At 46.7% G+C, this 25,160-nt stretch overlaps 1 protein-coding gene across 8 annotated transcripts in view; it reads right to left on the reverse strand.

Moving 5' to 3' along the window:
* Window positions 1–25,160, reverse strand: part of LOC8036928 (phosphatase and actin regulator 1) — a 103,567-nt gene that overhangs the window by 44,276 nt on the left and 34,131 nt on the right. For 6 of the 8 annotated variants that reach the window (XM_029981704.3, XM_029981733.4, XM_040214961.3 and 3 more), the window contains one exon: window positions 1,466–1,666. In XM_029981704.3, the coding sequence (XP_029837564.2) occupies window positions 1,466–1,666 (201 nt within the window). Of the gene's footprint in view, window positions 1–1,465; window positions 1,667–5,209; window positions 5,550–25,160 lie in introns of those variants that run through there. The other 2 variants (XM_029981720.4, XM_040502626.2) reach the window with 2 other exon arrangements.

Below are 25,160 nucleotides of genomic sequence, written 5' to 3' on the forward strand. Positions count from 1 at the left end.
ATTTTTCTGTAAGGCATCATTTGTAAATTTAATAGTTTTTTCGCAAAAAGATTGTAACAAAAAGCAATGCAAAGCAGGCATTTTCCCCTGGCAAGGAGAGAGTTAATTGAATTCTGACCCAGAGATTGTGCCATATTTTTTGCACAGGTCCCCAACTATTTGCTATTGCATTTTACAATTCTAGTACAAACATTTTAGGTGTTGTTTTATTCTGTATACAACAGTTATTTTGTCAATATACTATCAATATTTTAGCATTCATTTCCATTTTTTTCCTCTTATATAACATTGTTCCTTTACATAGTGCATGTATGCGTCACCGAGATCTTTTAAATGCAGATGATTGATATGGCAGAGACTAGCCCAGCCTCTTCCCATCCCTCCTTTTCTCATTGAAAATGCATCTTTCTTTTGTCCTTTTAGTTGCAAACAGGGTGCACGCAAAAGTAAGTTGTGGACTGTTAAAGCAGCCAATAGCAGCATTTTTTTTAAAACCCAATTAGCTACCTTCAAGGCTTACGAACCTCCTAAAAGCCTACTAAACATATTCTCTGCAACCCTATAATCCTTCCCTGATTTGTTTCATTAAGGGGAAGAGAGGAGGAAGAGGAATATCAGTCACATAAATAAACTTGTGTATAAAATAAAAAGAATGTGGCACATGTCAGCAAAAGCCGATTCCTCTTCTCTGTTTTACGAACGTGAAGCGTGCATTTCAAAACCTGGTTAGGCGAAGTGAAGAAAGACCGTTTCGCAGTCTCTTAAAAAAAAATACTGAACCTAGGGACTACTTGGGTAAAACAAAAATATAAAGAAAGAACATTGTGCCCAATATTTATGTTACAATCCGAATTTTTCGATTTGCAGGCGAAACAAAAAGAGTACTCCAGTGGGATGATGAGTGCACACTCTGAGGTCCAGCGAACTGAGATTGCACACTAGTTGGGTACAAACGCTATCATTATCATCCCACAGGGGTAATTTCGGTTTCGCCCTCATATCAAAAAATTCACATTGTAACATAAACATTGTGCCATTTTTTTTCGACACACATTTGTTCTGAGACATGCTTGCCCTAACCAGGTAGAAAAAAAAAAACATTTTTTTTTATAGGTTTAGTGTTTCCTTTATTGGCTGGTCGACAAATCTGCATTTGAGTGCGATCAACTGCATAGGAACTGCTCGCAATCGCTTACGACAAGAAGACGGCGCACTGGAGCCATCTCTTGGGCAGCTCTGAAACCCTTTAGATCTGCACACATTTCAAGCATCCTTCCTCCGCGGTGTGCTCGAAAAAATCCTCACAATGCTATAAGAAACTGGGGTTACTTGACACATGGCACCACTGTGCTCTCTTGCATGTGGTTGCGACGCAGTCAAACACACCGAAGTACAAGCTCGCGAACGGGCCGGTAGAAAGCATCCCCGCTTCGACCGTGCCCGCAGAGAGGTCGTCCCCACTCACTGCGCGAGGTCTGCTCGAACTTGTCGCTCTTCTTTTTCCGCTTCCACTTCCAGGGCTTGAAGAGGCGGCTCAACGTGGCCAGCCGGCTGGCGTGTTTGCTCACTTCCACCACAGGCCCGCTGGAGCCCATGCCGGGATTCGGCGCCCGCGAGTTGGAGCCCAAGGAGCCCGTCCTCATGTTACTGTTCCCGCACTTTGGACCTGCGAGTGCACGCACCTATCGTAAGAATCTCTCTCTCTCTCTCTCTTTGCTTCAGGCAGGGTGGGAGGTTTTGACAAAAAGTTAAAAGTTGATGCTGCAAACCAACAAGGTACGAAAACAGAGCTGTAAACTAACCACTTAAATGCATTTAAATTAGTATACCCAGGTCCAAATGCAGGAATTACTAGAACACTTTCTAAGGTAGAACAACATTCGGGTGACAGTAACTTGCTACGGGCGTCTGATTCCCTGACCTTTAAGGAAACATACCCATACCAAAAGGGAACGAGAAAAGTTGCTTGGCTCCGAAGAACAAGGTAGCCCTGCAGACGGTTCGATGCGGGGTGTGTTCCGGGTTGACGCGAAATAAAGCTCTAGATGAAAAATTTTCTTCCCGCTAAGGTTGAGTTTTTCTTATTTTAGGTCAGTCCCGATTTGGGTTCCTTTAGGTCTTCCGTGATCTCAACAAAACTAGCTCAGGGTGGTGGGTGATTAACTTTTGGGGCGTATCGGTATTTACCGAAAGAACATTGCACCCTACTAGTAACTTAATTGTTGACATATACACAAGCATGCAATATTTTAGCCATAGCACCGATGCAGCGTCTCGTCACTGTCGTAAGCGAATGGGGAGGGGGGGGGGGGGGGGGGGGGGGCAAAATTTAAATGGAACTGCGGCACTATCCCATATATATAGGAATAAATGAAACTAGATATATTTGTAACCTAATTAAGGTAACAAACTCTATTATATTTTCAAGGGTGCCTTTTGCAACCCTGCTGAAGCAAGTGTCATATTTCCTTCTTGAGCGATGGAAGCACCAAATATTGGATAACTAAAAAATACATGCTGTACAAACTGTGAATTAAAACAATTGATTGTTAGCATTTAAACTTCCTGGCGATTCCAGAAAAATTTTTCTTTGCTTTCTACAACGTGCTTAGTACTGATTTTTTGGAAACAGTGCCCAGCCACTTCCTATGGGAACCAGAGCCACATGTGGGTCGCTCAAATAGCGAGGTGACAGCAAAAAAGAAAGGCGAGACCATTATTGCACAATAACGTCAACCTCCCTAACAATCCTTCTATTGCATAGCAATTTTCTACTGAAAACAAGGATTGTATGTCTTTTTATAAAAATACTTAGACAGGTTTAATCGATTTTCTGCATGTTCCTGGTGAAAAACCATAAGATGAAAGCCAGGATACATTATCCACAACTGGTCCATCCAGCAAGCAGTGTCTGGGCTTTGCATGTTCATCATTGTCAGTCTGCTTTGTCTTCGATCCATTCGCAGCAGTGTAATGTTACGACCCATATAAAGACTGATTCTTAAGATGTAGTCAAACTTCCCTAGATGTTTCTCTAGATTGGAGAGAAAAATCAGGGGGTCCACAGAGATGGGTGGGTGTAGAGCTGTTCCAACATCATCTAATCATGCTTGTCAAGCGAATGCAGTAAATGCTATACAGACAGGCTTACTAAACTATTCAATATTATTTATCTGTCCAAGTATCCCCAAATGCAAAGACATATGTCAACTTCTTCTCTATGTATATACTCATATGTAAAAAATGCACGGCGATGGGAGAGAGCACTTGCAACAAATTCTTGGCACAATCTGGAAGTGAATGTAGTCCCGTTCCCACAACGGCAAGCAGCAAATATTCAACATGATACACATTGTAAGGTCACTAAAACTACTGTAAAATACCAGGGGAGCACCCATCACTTTCAATGAAAACCGGATTAATCTAGACCTGGGCGATTGTCCGGTCGAACCAGGTGCTTAATGTATAATTTTCAGCATTCTCAAGTTTGGAAGACGTTAATAATGGGCACTTGAATGAAGTGGGCACTTCGGTGGTATTTTACGGTAGGAAAGAAACAGCCACGTATGAAGTTCAAACATTCTAAAAATAAGTATCAGTACTTGACATACCTCCAGCTTTACTGAACTGTGAACTCCGTCGTCTCTTTTGTGTGTTGCGACTAAGCTCCTGAACGCCTTTGTTCCACAGGCGCATCTTTCTGTGTCTTTTGTTCGACATGGTTTGCCGTGTTTCTCGAGTTTTTATCTTATTTTTTTTTTTAACAAGACAAAAGACTTAGTCAGACGTATCTCTTTCCAACTGTATGAAAACCTGTAAGAGTGTAGAGTTTGTTTCATATACAGCAAACTAATGCTTCAAAAGGCATGTTACCTTGATGTTTAGGTGATCTGTAGTGCACTTTAGAATTAGCAGTGTGCCGAAAACTCGAAGCTAACCGATGCAGCAAGGGGAGATGGGCTGTTGGACCTCAGCAGTGTGAAACTGGTAGCAGAGCTTGAAAAAACCAACCCTATTTTCTATTCTCAGAAACACAGAGAGGGTAAAAGTTTGTATCTTTCTTTTTTTTCTCTGTTGGAACGACACATGACAAAAAATGTATTTAAAGTAGAGGTGCGAGTAGCAGTTCAAATCAAATGGCGGTGCATTAATCGCAACCTTCAAGTGTGCTAAAAAAAAAAAAATCTGCATATTATTATTTTTTTTTGTGTGTGTTGAAGTTAGGGATGACATTGGACTTGGATTTGAAACAGCCTTTGTACACCTCTAGAACTCTAGTAGATACTTCAAAGCCTGTGCTCTGTATATCTACGGACGGGAGAAGCCTTTCCTGCCTGAAGACCCAGCAAATTCTTAAAACAAACCCACAAAACATTAAAAAAAATATAATTCCGCAACAGCGTGACGCACCGAAGGGTGCCTCCATCGTTTTCTTCAAGTGTTATACGAACGTCAGGAATGAGTCGGGACAAGGAGGAACAACAGTAGTCACGTCACGTTTCTCGAAATACGTCACCTCGATATCGCCGTATAAAAAATTACTCCGTTTCAAGCGCCAATCATCCTTCGCGATGCGTTCAATCTAAATGAATACAAATCAAAATAGATCAATACAACGCGCACCATTCCCAACCGATGATGTTAACACGAACATTGACAGAAGTCATACAAATTTAGCAACTACGAACAGATGAATCATCTTCGCAGCCACTTCCTTTCTAATCTAATTTATCCGGCTCGACAACACGACGTGACCTCGGATGTTCAGATGTGCGCGTGTATGCCCCGACGGAACTCGGACCAAAGAGATATTATGAAGCCACCAGCACTTATTGTTTTCAACCACAACGAAACGTTGTCGAAGTCGACCAATCAAGTTGTATCGTTCATCGCAAATTACGTCTGTACAAAAAATTCTCTCGTGGAAATAGCACGGGTGAAGTCGCCCAGAGAAAAGATCATTGCTCTCGGCAGACGACGTGACGGACGAGTTTAAAGTAGCGGAGAGTCGACAGGAGTAATGTCGTCTGCGAACTTGAAAGCGAGGCGCTGTCTGCGAGCATATGAATCGTACCGGGGAGTGGCTAGAAAACATCAGCAAGAAAAACGGCGCCGTACACAGTACGTGCGAACAAAACGGTCACCACAACACGAGTTCGAGGTCGCGTAAAGAGAATTCGTCACAGTTTTCTGAACATCACTCACTCACCTCGCAGGCTGAACGCGCTACGGCTTCGGGAAACCTTAGAGCGACGCTCGCCCATGACCAAACGCTCGTGGCGAAGTCGTCGACGGCGGTCGGCGACCGGCTACGGTTACGGTCCGACGCCATTTCTCATCGCGCAATCCAGAACCCCGGTCGAAAACGACGAGGAACCGACGGTAGACGCTGCGTTCGACGACGCAAGAACGACACCCTGCCAGCACGCGATCACACACACACACACGTCCAACGCGCAGGCACTCGGCAAAGAACGATGATCCTGTGCGAACGCTAGACGGTCCTCGCCCATACGGCGGCAAGTCGACAGTCAAAAACAAACAGAAAACATATAAATACAAATTAGAAGAGAGGAGGAAAGAGCGGGTCACGTGACGCTCTGCGGATTCCGCAGAGAGGGCGCGGCGAGCGCAGCGTCGGACAGAGATGGCGGCCTCCGCGAAGGGACGTCGTCTGCTACGATTTTGCTGCAAGACGTCCGTTGCTTTCCATGCGGAAAACGTACGCGCCGCCGAGAACACCCAATTTTCTCGGCGCTCGGAATAGAAGCATACGCTTTAAAGCCTATAAGCTCACCGCTTTAGCGTGCTTGCTCCAACTACCGCGGTCACTAAAAAAAAATAAAAAAAATGAAAGGCAATTGGAATTTAGCTCGCTTCACGATCCCAGACGCCATGTTAACGCCTGGCACGCGAAATAAATGCCAGCATCGGATATGCAAGGAACATTACAGACGGAATATATGGACTAGGCTAGACGAATAAAACAATGCTTGCATGATATGTCCGCCTTTCAATGCATGTAAGACATCGAAAAAAAAAAAAAAAGACCTAAGCGCAGTCGTAACACACACAAACACAAAGCGGAAAACTGCAAACAGACACATTAACAAAGCTAAACCCAAATTCACAGGAATAGTAAAAACCAGCGAGCGATGCAAAGCAATCGTAACGGAACCGTCATGGCTGACTCAAGGTCACGGCCAAGCGGAACACGGACCTAACGCGCATGCGCGCACAAGGGGACAGCGTGAATCTAGAGCAGCTTTTTTTTTTTCAGCTACGCGCGCTCGGCTTTTTTGTTCTTCGTAACGACGCACGGAACCAGACCAAACAAAGAAAGCAAAGAGGGGGGGAAACCTTCACATTAAACACGCTCCGACTGCAACGCGGGCGCCGGACCATTAAACCGTTAACTGTCCAATTAAAACGAACACTGCGCCGCCAAAGCTCTCTAGAAGAGACAGAAACATCCCACTGTCCACGAACCATTAGGGAGTTTGCGATAACGAATCAGGGAGCACGTCTTTTTCTTTTTGTTCCTCAACAAATCGCTGTTTGTTCCTCAACAAAGTTCCCTGATGATATACGATTCTAATTAACGACTTCACAATGGAACCACACCGCTCGTTTAAAAACTGCGAAAGATCACCACCTTCAAAACAGAAAGCGAAATAAAGAATGTTGTTAAAAAAAAATAAAAAAAAAAAACAGAGAAAAATAAATAAATAATGCAAGTTGCTGCCAACGAACTGGCAGAGAAGAGACGGGAGGAGCGCTCGACCGTACCGAAATGTAAAAGACGCTAGCTACCCCTCCCAAACCGTGCTCCGGCCAAACAACTGTCATACCATTTGTTGTTGTTTTTATTACGCGTGACAGTTTTGCTTTACAACGCGTTGAGTGGGTGCTTAAAGCGTAGAACCAGAATAAGCTACAAAAGACTTCTTCGAGACACGCCTCAACATTTCCGAACAAGGAAAAAAACAAAAACATTCTCAGCACATCATCCTGGAATTTCAGACGGTCCTGTCATTTCCTCGTTCAAAAATTAGGAAAAAAGAGTTTTTTTTTTTCCTCGAGTGTATTCTAACGGTACAACTACGCCCATAAACTACCACCCCCGCCCACAAGTAAAATGAAACACATAAAACAGACAAATGAGGTGCTCGCCATCGTTTTTCCAGAACATCTGCAAGTTGTTCTCCCGCCTCTTTTTTTTTTTTTTTTCTTTTCCTCACATCTTTAAAACAAAGTAGTGCTTGCTTCTCAACTTTTTGTATTTCATTCGGGCATTCATTCTCTCATGAGGACGCCAGCACCGAGTCAAATCATTACCACGGACCATTTGAGCAGAGACCGTGACTAGCCTGTCTGCAAAAAAAAAAAAGTTTACGCGCGGCGCAGGTACCCTTCGAACCCCAGCAACATTGTGTCACAACACGTGGCGACCCCTGGTGCGAGAAAGCGAGACTACACTCGCGCGCGCCAGTGGCGGCACCTAGGGGGAAACTGGCGAAACACAACAAACTCGCCGCAATATTCTTTTTTTTTTTAGTGCGGTTGCACATTTGACTGGTTGGGTTGACGCGTCCAAACTTAGAACAGGCAACGGGGAAGCACGCGCGTGCGAAAGGCGGGTCCGATTTGGATTTCTCGCTAAGTTTGCGCAAGTTTTGCCTTCGGCAACCCACCGCCGACGGACAGCCGCGTGTCTGCCCCAAGTGAGCCCGCGATGGCAGCTATCTTCAATGGCAGGATGAAAACGGCAAGCAGGTATTTCAGTTCGTCTCGCCTCGAGCGCAAACTTCCCACCGCCAAGAGCACTCCGGCGTGTCTCGTGAGGCAGTGAGCGCGTGCTAGATCACCGGGGATCCAAAGGAAAAGCCCTAATCCTGCCAGTGAATATCCTAATAAATAAAATAATTCTGGCACTCACTAGCTCAGGTCGCTTCCTACAAGGAGAGTGTCAAACACCCAGCTGCGTGCTCAAAAAAATTAACGCCTAAAAAAAATGAGACAAGATGTCATTTGAAACCCTGAAACACGGAGGAAATAAAATAACGGAGAAGACGACTACACGGAGTCGAAAAGTGACTACATAAGCCATTTTCTTAAAAAAAGAAAGAAAAAATAATAAAAACGAAGGTTACATTTGCAGGAAAGGCGAACGCTTTGTTTTAAGTGACTTGGGTAACAGAAAGCGAGCCCGTATTACTGAAATTACAGTTAGAATATATCTTCAACTTCCGTTGGCAACACGGACTTCCTTAAGCGTCCTATGCTGACGGTTAACGCGTAAACAATACTCAGAAGCGCCAATTACAACTTATCGAGAGTGCCAAGCTGTCTTTCTCAGCGAGCCATCCGGCGCTTTCGAGTCACGTGCAATATGAATTAGTGCACACGACCTCGATTAGGTTCTGCGCAAAAACAGATGAAGAGGGAAAGGGGGCAATGTGACGCAACACATGGCCGAGTCAGTTACAGTCCCCGGTCATAATCGCGTAATTAGGCGCATAATTTGGCAGTAAACGCTAATGAACGTCCGTGCTCTCTATTAGATAGTCGGGCGTGTGGCTTTGGCCGCGAGTTACAAGACATGCGTGGAATGTTGGGCGCAGTAAAGTTGGCGCAACGTCGAACCCCGGCATGGGCTCCAACTGTGTCATGCTCGCGAGAGGTTCGTCCCATATTAACTGTAAAAACAGACCTGTCGAAACGGGGCTTGTTAACAAACTCTCATACTACAACACGTGTTAACTAACCCCTTAACGCGGCCACTACAAAACGTGATTCGGAATAAGTCGTCTGTACTGCGTGAGAATCTTCGGATGTCGCCAAAAAATCGACTTTGACGCGTCGGCGTCAGTTACGTTGCGAGGCCTCTTTTGTTGTAAAAAACTTCAAGAAAACGACAAATAGTTGAAGCTCAACAACCCCCTCCCCCCTCTCTCCTTTCTTTACCTCATTAAAAAGAAACAAACAAGGAAGCAACCAAAGGAGTGAACAACCGAACAGTGCGAGCTGCAAAAAAAAAAAAAAAAAAGAAGTGCATAGAAAAAGAGACTAAGAGAAAAAGAGAATAACAAGGAAACTTGGAGGGACAGGACTAAAGACAGAAGGCAAGCCAAAAGGGCAAGATTGGAAAGGAGACGGAAAAATTTATAAAACGGAGATTGCCGTATTAAAATGAAACAAGTTCGAGAAAGGCAACATACTCCGCCTCATCGAACGATGAACCGTAGCCGACGCTACGCGCCATACAAGTCAATGGATGGATGCATGGTCGCCAACGGCTGCACCCTTGCTCGACCCTTTATTAAGGGGGGTAGCTTGAGCAGTAACGTTGGCTTGAGCCACCTAGCTTACGACGTGATGGTGGTAATGATGACGATGCGGATTCTGTCTTTGTCGATGCGGATTCTGTCTTTAAAGTTTAAAGGAAGTTATAAGTGATTATGAGAATCTTTCGCCACCAGGGTTTCAGCGTATACCTGGATGGATACCGATGAACACTTTCGGCCGGGTGCGGCGCTCGCGCCACCTATAACCGAACGTTCCTCGTTATGCTCCTTCAAAAGGGGAGCATAGTTGCGCATTTGTTTTCCCCGCGCCGCCACGCCGCTATTCGCCGAGATCTATCATGTGAGGAGCAAAGCATACGGCGCCGTGCAAGAAAGCCACCTTTACGGTCGCTCCGCCGACGTTGTTCGCGCCCCGGCGTATGCTCCCGTGCTTTAGCCTTCTCCTCTTTTACTAATTTCCATTCGCGGCGGCGCGCGCGGCGCCGCTATTCGCCAAATTTAGTCACGTGACGAGCAAAGCATCCAGGGCGCGCAGGAAAGCCGGCGCTACGGCCACCCGCCGAGACTGAATGCGCAACTCTGCTACGGTAGGTAGCTATATACAGGAACTCTACTATAACCAAATCTTGTAAATCCAACCATTAACTACGAATAAACTTTGATTCAATGGAGAAGGGCAAAGCCTATCGCCGCTAAGCACGAGCAATCTCACCACAACCGAAAGTTATATTCCAGGTGGTGACGGTGTAACCCGGTGAGAGCACTTTTCGCCCTACGGATTGAAAAGAAAAAGAAAAAGCTCGAGGTACAGCTAAGCACTTCTTATGAGTTGTGAATGCGAAAGCATGCAAGCCGCTCGTCCGCTCCCTTTGTCGTCTGCTGCGTACTTATCGTCGCCGGACAGCGCGCGTGCTCCCCTGGGCGACACGCAGCGCCATGGGGTGAGCGGCCGTGGAAACTAACGAGCGCAGCGGCCAATGGGAGCCCCGTCGACGCGCGCCAGCCAATGGAACCGAAGGCGAAATCCATCAGCTTTACTTCGCTCCTTTGGGATCGGGGAAACTAGGTGCCGTTTTCGCGCTTCAAACTGATGACGTCAGCTCGCTCCATAGGACCCAGTTAATCCGTTCGCATTAATAAGCTTTATCCTTCACTCCGTATGCCACCAGTCGATAACCTGCATTTTGTGACTTCCGCTTTCCCGAAGTCTTTTATTTTTCCGTCGCTGCCTTTAAAAACCCAACGCCTGTACTAAATCGGCGTCACCTTGAGCAACGGTAGGGCGAAGCCCTTTACAGTAAAGTACCACCGTAAAGGGCTTTCTTGGATGGATGGATGAATGCGACTGAGCCCTTTGGATCGGGCGGTAGCTTATGCCACCTAGCCATTTTGTTTTCATCTGGGTAACGAGCGCCGTCTGGCGGGTTGTGCGAGAACTACATATGAAGGGCAACCCAACACACCTCCGTCCGCAAGAAACGCACTGGCAGTCTGCCGTTAAGTCGGTTTCCATTGCTTGTTATGCCCCATACTGCCGATGATCAAAAGAGGATCGTCACAAATAAATGACGAAACGCGCGTAAAGATAGGTGCTGCTGACGATGTCGGTCGTGCCACCCGAAAATGGCGACAGCGGGAAGCAGGGCCAGGAGAATGGCTGTACGCATGGGACCCGCTTGAATGGCTGGAACAGCTCGAGAAAGAAGAAAAATGGCGGGGGAGACCTCGGTCCAGGCGCCGTCGAGGCAACGTCGCCGGTCAAAAAAAAAAAAAGAAGTTCGCCCAACCTGGCCGCTCGCGCACGTAGCCTTGACGCCGTGCCAAGAGCGCTGGCGACTCGGACTCCCAAAGCGGGACATTCCGCGGATGCCGTCCGAAGGATCGCTTACAAACCCAACGACACGAGGAAGAAAAAAAAAAAAAAAAAAAAAAATGACGACATTGACAGGCCACAGCGCGCCAAAGTCGCGTCATCACGCGTCGAAATAGAAGAGAGTCCGAAAGTGCGTGCGACGTCGGGGCAGCACCAGGAGGACGCCATTGGAATTTTGGGACCAAAAGTCGAGGATGCGATTAGGAAGGTTGCGAACTTTTGTCGAACCAATGGATGGAAGATTATAACGGCTGTACCCTTTATATTGGGCGGCAGCTTGTGCCACCTAGCCTAAAAGAACTTTCGAACTCTTTGATAGTGTTTCGCCCGGCTTCTAAGCGAAGATTTCCAATTTTGGGAAATAGATAATTCACAAAGCAACTTATTCTATAAAATGACTACAAATATTTACACGAAACAAAAGCAAACATAGGTACTTTTAACGCGATACACCCATCAAATATTGCACTTTTCCTCCGGCAGGTGGTGTCCAGTCCGCTTCGAAATATTCGCGCATGCGCACAACATTTTGAACCTGAACTTTCATCGAACATCTTGTTGGAAGTTCGAAACATTCAAACTTGGTCGACCTCCCTGACATCCCTAGACGTGATGAACACGGGACCCGTGACGGGTGTCGGGTAGACGCGCAGCACACCTTTCTCACGAGCAAGAATACGCCTCATGACATTCGAAGCCCCAGACGAACCGCGAAGGACGGTTAGTCCGAGATTCCTCTTGGATGGCTCTCTCGTATTTACCCACCAGGTCCCGCAGCTCGCGTTACCTTCGGTTTCTCCTGGCAAGAAATCACACGACTCCACGTTACAACAACATTGGCCTAGACAACCTTCCCAAATCCTTAGTCACGCACGACACTATGCACCTATATCCTGGCAAGCCACAGGACATTAGGGTTAATGAGAAAGTCGATTATGCGACGAAGAAAAAGAAACGAATCCACAGAATTCGCAAATGATCACGGCGATTTTGACGAAACAGTAACCAGGGCAAAACAGAGGAGAAAATGCCGGCAAGATCTAGATCGATATTGTCCCGAAACCACACCGTGCGCAAGAACATTCCAAGAAAGGGAAGTTATAAACTCTGTCGTTCACAAAGTGCCCGGTGCTCAGGAGAAAAGAGCCGTGTTTTTCTCACCTCAAAAATAAATTGTGCATTGCGGAATGCTCAGTCTCGTTTCAATGTGTAGGGCTAGCGGGTTAGGGACCTTTTAAGAAAGTACCGTTACCCGATAGAAAAGACGTAAGAAATTTTGAAAGTTTTCGACGAGAAAATGGCGACCAACAAAGCCCGCGAATTCATGGAGATGAACGGAGTCCCCAGCGGCCATATATCCCCGTCGAAACTTCTCGAAAGTCGCTCATTACGTTTTGAATTGGGATGCGCCAAGTCGGGCATGCGGTCCTAATCGATAGCCCTCCCCACGTAACTTTAGGTGCTCACGTGACGTGGGATCACGGTGTCAGGTCGTGGCGTTTCGTGCTACGTGAGGTCATTTTTCCGCTAAATTTAGCGGGAAAGTGCAAGGACGGATAAACAAACTAATAAAAAAAAATAGATTAGTTCGCAAACAAACTTTTCAATGTTTGCGAACTGGTCTGGGACGGCGTGCCAAAGTATTCCAAGGACCTCAGCGACGGACAGAGAGTTCGTCCGACTTCCTTCCGGGCTACCAGCGAGATTATCTTTTCTTGTCGCAACCGCGTTGTGCCCGTTCCCCTCCTGCTTTCAACTCGAACGACAGCAAAATGAACGAGCCCCTATATATTTGGAAGGCGCGCCAGGCACGCATCCTGGAAGACGCTCAGCGAGTCGGCCGCCGATCGTTTTTAACCGTCTAACGACAAGAGGGTCGTTTTTAACCACCCCCAAGCCGGCCACGGTTCGAATTCGAAATGGTTCGGCTTTTTAAACTCCCAAGTTCGGCAAAGGGTTCGACTGAAGTTCGGATATTATATGCGCTTGCGCGGAAATTGAGAATGAGCTGCACTCCCCTGGTGAAGGGTAACGAAAAAACAAATAAGCGCATGCACGCACACATATTAAAACATTATATGTTTGCTGTTATATTGCCCAGACATTGGTAATCATTTTCTAAAATTCTAAATAAACTACCACATAATTTTTTTCTTTCCAAAATTTGAAATTTCGCAGAGATGTCGCCTAGCACCGTTTAAAAAATCTGTACGTCGCAAATCTTTTCTATTATTATTATGCGAGGCTAATGCAGTTATATGCCAAGACAACAACCCTTTTCATAATTTTTTTTTTTAAGAACGTTAACAAAATTTCACTACTTATCGAAAGACTGTGTTTGTAGAGTCCAACACCCGATGCTCTTCATGCAAAGTCGAGATGATTTTCCTCAATCGTCTGAATACTGCGTACATTCCCGTGTCTTTGCCATTGTTCCTTTCCCCCCTCCTAACAAAACCTGCAGTACAGAAAAAAAAAAGAAAAAAAAAAACGAAGAAATCGAAGTTTGCCGATTTTTGCCAAAAAAAACCTCTACATTTCCAACAAGAAACAAATGCTAGACTTTTGCAAGTATGGCCTATGGGCGCCGCCATCTTACGTCTGGTGTGGGTAGATCGTCCGATAGACGAGCATTGCTGAGGCGTACCCCTAGACTCAGTTGGTCGAAGGACGTTTTAGCAAACACCGACTTCTCATGGAAGGGCACTTTAGCGAACGGTCGGCCGCCGCGAAGCGGTGTTTTCGGGTGGGCCACGTGGGTTAACAATTTCGTAATGATCCGCCGCAGACTGCCGCCGCGAAGCGGCGTCAACGCAGCGCGGGGGTGGGTGTTAACGCGCGCCCCCGTTGTTTGCTAAAACGTTGATTCGCTAAAATGGCGCTGTTCGCTAAAACGTCATTTGCTCATGTGATATGGACCGCCCCCACGGCCTCAGCAATGCATGACAATCAGACGATCTACCCCCACCAGAAGCAAGATGGCGGCGCCCATAAGCCGTACTTGCAGACGCCTTTGTAGTCACCGACGTGGTGAGAACGGTAGGGAGGAGCTCTCACTCGTCCCGCCTCCAGCGCGGGCTTCCTACTACGGTCGACAACGTTTCTGCGTCTCGATCACGTCGAGCAACCGCGCGCTGTCAAAAAGCACCACGGAAGGCATGGAGCGCGTGCTGTGGAGGCCGGGCGCTCGAACGACACGTCCTGCCCCTTTTCCCGTTCGGCCAATGACTGTAAAAGAAACGCGTTTCTTGAGAGTCTGCAGAATGGACGCATGGTATACCGCTGCACGCGTTCGCCGTCGCTAAGAACGGCCCCCGCGGATCCGATAATAACCGGCACACGCTGACGCAGAAACAACACAGGGCATATATGCAACGCTCCACGGTGCCTTAGTTAAAGAAACCTGGTCAATCTGTTTTTCTTAGGCAAAACCGACTCGAGGAGGGGGTGTTGCAAACGCAAACCACGAAGCGCGTCTCGGAGAAAATATTGCCCACCCCCCACGCTCGGTGGAAAGTGGTTTCGGAACGTTGGCAACAAGCTGCGCTTTTCTTCGTCCGAACAGACGGGCTCTCTCTTCTTGAATAGTTATGAGAGAAAACAGTCACGTTTCTATATATATATAAAGAAAATGAACTTCGCTGAGAGCTTTTGGAATAGCCGCACGAGGAACAGCCTACATTTGAGTGTATGAGGATTCAACCTCGCTCACTCAAGAGGCCCCCCCTTCGTAGACAAAAGAGGGGAAAGAAACAATGCGTGATGCACGTTAAGGACCCCAGGCTAGCGGTTGTACCGCATAGCTACATTTCTCATCTACAGCTGAGATGCCAGATGCCCATTGAGGCTAACTTCCAGCTGTGTAAACATACACACAAGTGTTATGGTTGCCTGGCCCCACCCATACGAGCAAAATGCAGGCTTTCGTGAGCCAGCAATATTTATCTGCATTATTTTGATCATAAATAAATATGCGTGCATGTATGTATGTGCGCAAAACTTGGCAGTCAAAGATGAAAAAGCTTACTTGGTGAGACAATATGGTATTGATTCGACGTATACAAAAGCGGCTGTTCCTATACGTTTTCAGAGCAAACTACGAAAAATATAATCGTTTCGGCGAGCGCGAAGCATTTTTCAGGTGCATCACGTATTCGTTAGAACAAATGGCCTCAAGTTAATTTCTAACTGCACTGTGTTGCTAATGTTCGCATAGTGGATCCCGTATATAGTTGGCCATTTAATGCGTCGAGTACTCAGCCACGAGTTTGAATAAAACAGTGTTGAAACCACCCCTTTAGTGTGCACACAGCCCGTGAATTATGCACCGAAATGTATGTTACTTCAGAAGCAAAAATATATTCCTTTCACTTCACCACCCAGCCTACAAAAGGAAGGCGTTCGCCACTCTTTCAAATCGCATTCCACAACGCTTAAAAAAAAAATGATAACAGAAAAACAAGGTTTCTTGAAAACACGAAGCACAAGTGCATCAACCCACGACGTCTCGTTGTGTATACAAAAACTGCTCCATTTTCCGCAAGAGCACACAATAGAATCGGGTTCCGGTTCCAAACCGGAACCTCAGAAAAAGAAAACCGAAACGTACAAAACAACAGCCCACGAAGTGACCCACACGAGTTAACATCGAAAGAGTATACTCAAGGCGTGTTTGTGTCCGCGCGCACACAAAAATGCGCACGCAATCTTCACACTTCTCTCCCACAAACTTTCGCTTTCAAACCGACTTCCTCCCGCTCTCAATCACTCAAAACCAACAATGAACGATCGGGATTTTTGTCTACTTAATACACAAAAACAAAACGAACGAACACACAACTAGAGCAAAGAAAGACCTGTTCGAAGTAGAGCACCCGCGTGTGTCGTTCCTTCTGTTTACCCGCGTCTCGGGCGAAATAACCTCAAATCAGATCGCGAAAGAGTGTTTTCGCACAGCGCCACAAGCACGACAAACTTTTGGTCCGCCAACCAAGAAACTAAACCAACTTTCTGGCGACACAAGCCGCACTAATTTCCCATGGTTGTCAATGTGGGAGGCGTTAAAAATTTCTGGGCAGTTGAGTCTCCTCAACCCACGGTCGTTTGATTGTGTATGCATTAAAACTTGGGTTTAGACTCGTTGATCCATACTAATGAAAATGTGTAAAACGCACTTGTCCCGTAGTGTTCGTGGCTTCTTTGTCCTCGCTTTGCTCGCGCTTTTCAAACCTTTTAACGAGTGCATATTTCAGCGAGTTGAACCGTCCCTTTATAACAACGCGTACCACCAAACCGCGACCGACAGACCGTGATATACCACACCGCATCACCGATGAACCGTGCTAGACGAGCCAGACGCTGAACAGAGCGAATTGAATGCATACACGAGACAGCGCAAGTGTTGCACAACTCGAAAGGACGCATGCATAAGTTATGTGTAACAATCAAAAATAGTGCTTCGAATGAACACCTACCGCAATACTCGTGTAACGAACAGCGAGCTTCATCATCATCATCATTGGCGGCACAGGTTCTTGAGTAGAGTGCAAAGTATAAACGGCTATACTGCTTCGTCTACCTTAATTAAAGGCCTTTAAGCTAGACACCGGCTCCGTCCAATCGACAGGCTTGGGACCTTTCGAAATACAACTCGACTGAAGTTTTCACAGTATTGAAAATATCAAATCTACGCGCAAACTAGGAAAATATAGTCGCTCGAAATTGCCACTTATTTCGAGCACGCAATGACCGAATGATCCTGAGGATATACGCAGACCGCAAAAGTTCCAGGAATACTCGACTGATGGAGCCTCTCGTCGTCCTCGTCGTCAGCGGTCACAAGCTGTCCATCACACCCCGTTCGACCGCGATGCCGCGCAGAGAGGCACATCCCGACTGGCCCGTTCGGAGCTGGCCTGCGCGTCATATTCCGTCGTTTAGAAGGTGTCCAAAGTTGAAGGAAGATGAATCGACTCTGTTCGGAAATGATTCCGACAGAAGAAAATTAAGGCTGCTACGAGCCCCCACCGCGCTTCGATAATATTAGGTCACTGACGATTGGGACCTACTAATTAGCACTCCTATTCTGCTCCCTTAGGGTAATGCGCGAAGTATACGCTGCTTGCGGGTATACTGTTAACAACTTTATCTTTGCGAGCTCGGTTAATCGCAAATTTCGCGAAACGTGGGTTTGGAAAAATATTTCCCACGGGGCGCCAAATTTCGCAGGTATATAATGTATGCATGTATTCCTCGCCCTGGGGTAATACATTCGCGTGATAAGTTTTTTTTCGGGACATTTATCGAGTCGCGAATTTCCCGGCCTTCAGGGGGTGCGCCAGTTCCTATCAAGATGGCTGTCATCTGGATGACCGTTGTACAAGGAGGTTATCAGTACTAGGAGGGGGCACGTTGCAATATTGGTGAAGCCTAGTCATAAAAAGTTTAAACGATTTTGTGCCCAGCGTGACCGCAGATCTGTCTGGCGATTGGTGCGCGTGACATGTCACGTGCAAGATGGATGGTTGATTGTAGGAGGATTCCCTGCAGGCTTGCGCGCGCTGCGTCCGGTAGGTTTTATCAGATCGAAGACTAGGCTGTGGTGTATTCTAGTACACCAAAGCTAGACGAAGACTAGCTACTGTCACTTGACGTGGTCACGTTGGCCTGATAAGTGAGGAGAGTAAGGAGAAAAATTAGAAAGAAACGAGGCGTCAAGGGAACATGGCTTGTGGAGGCAACGCGGCTGACGTGCCCTCTCCTACCCTTCTATCCTTCTTGCCAAATTTGGGGGTTTTACGTGCCAAGCCTACGAGGGCATCTGGCACGCCCCAGCGGAGGACTGAGGATTAATTTCGACCACCTGGGGATCTTTTGACGTGCAACCAAAAGCTCGATTACACGGCGCCTTCTCCGCAATAAGCCTCCGTCAGATTGCGGGCACCTCGGCTGGGATTCGAACCCGCCACATGGGGATCCGTAAGCCGACGCTCTCGCCTCGGAGCCACCGAGGTGGCTCTATCCTCCTTGCCGTCGTAGAACTAATTACGCGAGGTTGGGTCTGCGACGCGCCAGCAAATCTTTTGTGAAATACGAGCGATATCAGAGCTTTGCCTCCTACTTTCAAGTCAGGAAGGTCTAAGCAAGCACCTGCGATTTGAAGCCGATCGTCCAGAAGCTAGGGGGCGCGATTCTCACGCCGAGGTACCACCGTCGCTGAAAGTTGCCAATACCCTCAGGGCCATAAGAGTGGTCATTGGGTCTTATGCACAATGATGGAAACTGCTAGGTCCTGAGTATATATAACAGGTCGCCCACCGTCTAGAATTAGCACTAACACCTATGAGAAAAAAACATAAGCGTTAAAGGATTCATGTATGCTGTATGCCATGCACGAGATCGCAATAAGGTACATCGAAACGAAAGAGTCAACATCTCCGCATATCTACCCTTCCATATACGACACGCCACCACCAAGATAACAAGAGCCCAGTGCTGAATGTTCGACATCATTAAGAGACCAACGCTCTGCGTTGTTCAGCACTACCGATTTTGCACACACAAGCAAAAAAGAAAAAAAAAAAAAAAACGAACGATGTTAGGTTTGTTGTAACAAAAACAACAACAACAGAGGTTTCATTTCCACTTAACAGAAACAATACGTCTTGGTTGACACGGGATGTTATCTTTATGCATGCATAATAAAAGCGCGGCGGATAGCCATCGCCGCGCTATCACGTCAGTTTACTTTGCCATCAAAAGTATCACGCATGCCATTCGGCGACAGAGACCGCGAAAGCAAACATAACCAGGCAAAAAAAAAAAAAAAAAAAAAAAAAACAGCGTGAGGCGTGGCTACATGTCCCCCAGACTTTATTGCAACGCACGAGTTGACATGCGTCTCGTCGCCGTACATCTACCAAGTTGTCTTCGTAAGTGCACCGAGACAATTTCGTCCTCACTTTGAGTTCTTGGGCACTCCAGAAGCGGGGAAGGGTCCTCAGAGACAACCCTAGAGGACAGATGGCACGCGAAATCCAATTTGAAAGCTAGTCGTCTCTTTCCCTTTTGAACCCAAAACAAACATTGGACTAGGCGAACGCGACGGCGGAAAACCCGGCTATACGGAGACTGCGAAGCGTTCCTCCCCAGTCTGAACAAACACGGCAAGACCTCACCGATACCCTCGAGCGTCGTTGTTTTTTTAATTTGAAATATTTTTAAGAGACGCTTGAAGACAAGTTTCAATGTTCCACCTTCGCTTTTGATTTTTAGGAATATCAAGAACCTCTAGGGAATTCGTCTACAACGTTAGCAGAAACTATTTAGACAACTGTTCAAAAATTACACAACGCACCTAACTCTACAAAACGGCGGAGAAGCCCATCTTTCAAGCGCAACATCTTCGAGTAAGACATGCTGAGTCATCGGGCGGTGGCCGAATGCGCAGCGTCTGATATATGCTGCACAACAGAGCTACGGCGCATGCTCAGCGGCAGAAGGTGCTGCACAGCCCAGCAGACAAAGATTATAATGCAATTAAATGCAAAGGTGCAAGCGAGCTGGACAAGACAAAGATGGCAGCGCGCAGAGGGCGTGTTTCGGAAGTCCGTTTCACCTCGATTCCGGGCGCAGACGACGCTATACGAGCTGGAACCAATCAGAGCGTCAAAAGCGCACCATCGTAAGTGCTCGTCGTGGTTCTGTATACGTGTTCTAACATAGCCGAACCAACCACAAACAGGAAAGGCCCCGTGATTTGCGCTCTGACGCTGCGTGATTGGGCCCACTAGCTCGCGCGTAGCGTCGGCCGCTCCTAATTTAGCGGGAGAATGGCCGAAAAGGAGAGTCCAGCGAAGACGGTACATCGAGCTGTTGAATAGAGCAGCCCGAATTAACGCCCACACCCAGTGACACGGCTATCCCTATCATTTCGTCGAAACTCATTTCGTGGCATTACTTTTCGTGGACACACGTTTCGTCGACACGATCGTTTCGTCGATACTCGTTACGCGACTTGCACGCTGTAGGGACATTTCGTCACGCGTGTATAACTGGGGTGCGTGTTAACCTACCTACCTACCTACCTACCTCCCCTCCCCCTCCCTCTCTCTCTCCCCCCCACCCCAACCTGCGTTCACGCCGACGGTATGCGGCGCTTTATTACAAAAAAGTTAACCCACCTGACCGACCCGTACACGCTGCTTCGCGGCGACAGTCTTATGCAGTTAATTACAGGAAAAAAAAGTAATCTGAGCTGTCGATGAAACGATTCGTCGATAAAACAATCTGTCGATGAAACATCGCGTGTCGATGAAACGTCGTTCGATGAATTGATTGCCATCGGATCAAATCACGTCAGCCCAAAAAGACGTTACTTTCCTTCACCAAACATTCCTCCACACACCAGCAACGGCTGCACGGAATAAAAATCAATAGAACACGATAGTAGCAGCGGTACGCCGAACATGTGTCAATCGCCTACCTCCCATCACCTGACCCCCCTCTCCTCGCGCAGGTATATGGATGAGAGCACGGTCACGTGGGGAAAGATAGACGCGCGATTGGTCCAAACGAGTACGTCAATTCCATTGCACCCTCGGCTTGGGGGCATGAACGAAGCGTAGACGGCAGGCAGGAAAACAAACCGTAAATGCCGCCACGCCACGTCTGCCCCAAGTGACGTCACGCCAGCCCTCGAGCCACACGAATGTCAAGGCCGAGTTTCAAAATCTCCCGAGCGACGATGAGTGTGTGTGTGTCTGTGTGCGCACCACGATCGAAGCTGACGCACACACAGAGGCACGCAACAAGCTTCCAAGGCTTGCCCACGGGCAGTTCGGTCCCAACTCGCAACTTCTTATCCGAGAGGCGGAGTCGAGAACACGTACTCTCCGAAATTCCTACCGACCACGCGCTCGAAGGCAAACAAACCCACAGACCCATCGGCGCGCGTGGTTTGGACGAAAGGACTACCGCATTCGACCGCCTAAAAAGAATGCGCCTTCAGAATAATTAATATTTAAAAAAAAAAACTTTTTTTTTTTTTAATAACGCCAATTTAACGAGTTGGCGATATTGATGCATTTAGCCTCGAAGCCCAAACTTTTTTTCTCGTCATATTCTCTTCTGTCGAACAGACATCTAAAAAAAAGATGACCCACTCCTAAGATTCGGGGTACCTGGACGATTGATTTCAAGGTCACGTGACGTCCCGAGACTCATAGTGGCACCACGCAGGCAGGTAGGTGCTCAGCGGTCGTATGCTACGCCTAAACGCGTTAATTAGCCTCGAAACGTGATGTCCCAATAAAGAATAACCTTATGTTTTGCTTTAATATTGCTGCATCGTAAAATGCAAAACATGAAAGCAATGTAAAAACAAAACATTAGGTTTTTACATTGCTGCATCACGGCAATGTTAAAAAACAAAAACACATTAAACAAGAAAAAAGAAACAACCACAGCGCGAAAATCATCCGGACAAATGAATTGGTGATGCACCAATTCAATCGTCCAGATGATTTTTGCGCTGTGGGTGTTTCTTTTTCTTGTTTAAGGTGTTTTTTCTTTTTCTTTTTTGTACAAGGAAAAAGAAAAAAAAGTGAAATCAAAACAAAGGCGGTCGATGACAGCCGGAAGCGTGTGGGAGGTGCCTTCGCTCTCCAAGACTATTCAATTATTGCTGGTGTTCTCTGGGTGATCTAAAGGTACCAGCGACAACAAAAACAAAAATACGGGGGAGAGTGAAGTGCGGTCGTAATAGCAAACCGCGCTTCATCCAAAATGAACGCGCGCGAAACCCAGATGTAGAACAGAAACTCCACACGTACAATAATAAACGGCCTCTGGAAACAACGCATCACAGCTTGTGTGTTTTTCTCGCTTCGCGGGCTTTCGCAGCCTGCACTTGAATCGAGAGCGGTGCACTGGTCCAAAAGGTGCTAGATGAAACAAGCACTAATACGCGAGAGAGGGGGAAATCAACATTTCAGAACAAGCCGAAAGTTAGCTCGGCCGCTTCGTGCAAGAAAGCCGCGAGCAAGCCGGGTAATAATAGATGCCAGGCAAAGCAGGTTTCTTAGGTGGCCGAAAGTATACGAGTGAAGGAAACCCTTTTACAAGTGAACTCGTCTTTTCACCCTTGCTTTCGGGTACATGTTTCATGCGGACTAAACGAGATAATAATAAAAAAAAAAACGCAAGGTTAGGTGGCTTTGGCTGTTACGTAATTGCGTGACGGGCGTTACGATAGGCAATGTTTGTCCGGTAGGCTGTCGCAACCCTGTTAGAGAGGATCGATGTTCCGTCCGACAAGAACGCGCTAGCAGCTTACGCGTTAATTAGGTATACGAACGAATCAGTGAATGAGCGCGTGACTTCATGAGTAAATAAATGAACGAGTAAAAAAAGAAAAACGAGTGGGCGACTGCGGAGGCGGACGTCACTGATTGATTGGCCGCGAGGCCCGAGCCGACTGGAGCGATTCCGGGAATCCGAGTGTGAGCTGACGAGCTCCTGATATTTCAGGGTGGTCATCTGGCTTTGAGGAGTGAATGCGAACTAACTACGATCTTTCGTGGTGTGAGAGTTTGCGAAGTAATCCTAAGCATATACAAAAAAAAAAAAAAAAAAAAACAGCAAAAAGCGTTACGTGATTTCTAGCCGTTATAAGCTGTTACGATAAGAATAAAAAGAGTGCTTAGCTTGCCAATGTGCGTACCTCGCGAAAGCACGTAAAGATACTGTCTCCATCGTTATCAAAAAAAAAAAAAAAAAAAAAGTTACACAGACGGACGAACCGAAGAAAAGCTCGACAAGAGCAAAGGAAGAGAAAGTGTGCGTCTGTCTGCGTGTGAGTGCCCGCGTGTTACAGAAAACAAAATAGAGAAAGAGAGAGAGAGCGTGGGAGTGGCGTGATGACTTAGCAGCAAACCAACACCTCACGCAAGAGGTATTCCCGCCACGCGAAACCGTACTTCCGAGCACAAAACCATTCGATCTAAGAAGTCTAGAAAAAAAAAAAAAAAAGAAACACTCTTAGCAGCATTTTTCGTTCCCAAAGGTCTCGCGGGTCAACAAAAACAAAAGACCAAAGAGAGAGAGAGAGAGAGAGAGAGAGAGAGAGAGAGAGAGAAAGCCGTACAGGTTTTTTTTTCCTCTCACGTTTTCGCACACCGGAAAAAAAAAAAAAAAAAAAAAAAAAAAAAAAAAAAAAAAAAAACAAGCGACGAAGGTAATTTTATTTTTGTTCACCCCCACGACGCTGACAGTGCTGGCCGGACAAACGAACCACCTCCCCATGACCTGACTCCGCTCTCTTTACGCTCGTGTCTGGGCGGGAGTCTGATCACGTGACGAAGGACAGACTTCCGACTGGTCCAACGTGCACATAGCGTCCACCGCACCGTCAGCCTAGGAATATTACGGTACGCGTGCTTCGTCCCAAGTTCTCACGTGCCTCACGGAGGAAAACCTAAACAAGAGAGAGGAACGGAAAACAAAAGCTACGAACGTGCCCACACTACAGAAACCCATTCGCTCCAGATGGCTGGCTGAAGCGGGCGGCATACCGCCGGCCATCGGGAAACCATCCAACCTAAGCGAGCCGGGGGAGGGTGCGAAGTCCGTCTCCGCGAGCAACACACGGGCAGATCTGTGTCGTTCGGGAACAATGGATATTCCTTAATGGTCAATCAGCGTCTTTAGCGGGCGGCGCAACGACAGCTCTATGAAACCTTGATGGTCTAGGAACCACTAGACACGGAAACAGAGAATAAACATCGTTCGCTGTAATCACCACCTTGTTAGCAATCTTTTCTGCTCTCTGAGCTAGGTGGCGCAAGGTACCGCCCGATAAGCGTGAAGTTTATGAAGGGGCTTTACCCGATACAAAGCGTACACAGTTACTACCATCCATTCACCCGCCCAGCGTCACCAACTAACGTCTAAAACGGCAATTGCGTTACGGCGCAGGACCAAGTTCGGTGCTAGTCGAGTCAGTCGGAACAGGGCATTATTATTACAACTTCATAAATAACCATTGCAAAAAGAAAAAAAAAAGTATATAGGTTTTGGTACACCTAGAGTAATTGTTCGCCGTAGAAGCTCTCGTCTGCCATTTCTACAAAATAGACCACATTAATCCTATCCTAAGGAGCAACGAATTCCCCCCGGGCCCCTCTTACATTTCCTCACCGTCGTACATTAGCTTATCCAGTCATACTTAGAACATCGGAGGCATGCGGTTTAGAGAAGCTCGTTTTAGCGAACCCCGTTTTACCGACCCCGGTTTATCGAATGCCTTTATTCGCGACTCCAATTCACTATAGGTGGCGCCACTCGTTTTCCAAAATGGCCGGTTTAGTGAGGGTCGGAGATGCGTGCCACTGCTGAGCCTGTCTAGTTTGCTGGCTTCACTGAGCGACACAAATTATTTCTGGTAATACTAGGGAGCTAGGGTATTATTAGCGTAGGTCACCTATTTATCCTGAAAACAAAAACAGTATTTGGCGTAATATTTAGGCCAGGAGGTACATTTTAATTCCGGAGCAAAACCGAAACTAACCTGTATTTTGGATTTAATTTCTCGGTATCGATCTTAATTTCACATTCTTTCGTAACTCAAAATCTGTCTCACACCGTAATTATTTAATTAAAGAAGTTGTTCGCGGAAACCTTCATCCCTTTAAAGACAGGGTCTTTCATACACCTTAGAGGTAACAAAGAATGCTGTACTTGTTGAAAAATTCAGTGCTGATATTTGTGCGTCCTTGCTCCCTTTTCTCGCTCACATAATTGTCATATGAAACAAAGAACCGTGGGCCTATCAATGGCTTTTTTGGGGGGGGGGGGGGAAGTATGTAGAAGATTAATTGCTTTAATATCTTTCCCAGCACAAGAATAACAGATTAAATTTAATTTATACGATATGTTCACAAAACGTAAGAATTAAGAGACGCTGTTCTCACTAGAAAAAT

Source organism: Ixodes scapularis, unplaced genomic scaffold (genome assembly GCF_016920785.2).
Source record: "Ixodes scapularis isolate PalLabHiFi unplaced genomic scaffold, ASM1692078v2 PGA_scaffold8__174_contigs__length_109621045, whole genome shotgun sequence".
Taxonomy (NCBI): Eukaryota; Metazoa; Arthropoda; class Arachnida; order Ixodida; family Ixodidae; genus Ixodes; species Ixodes scapularis.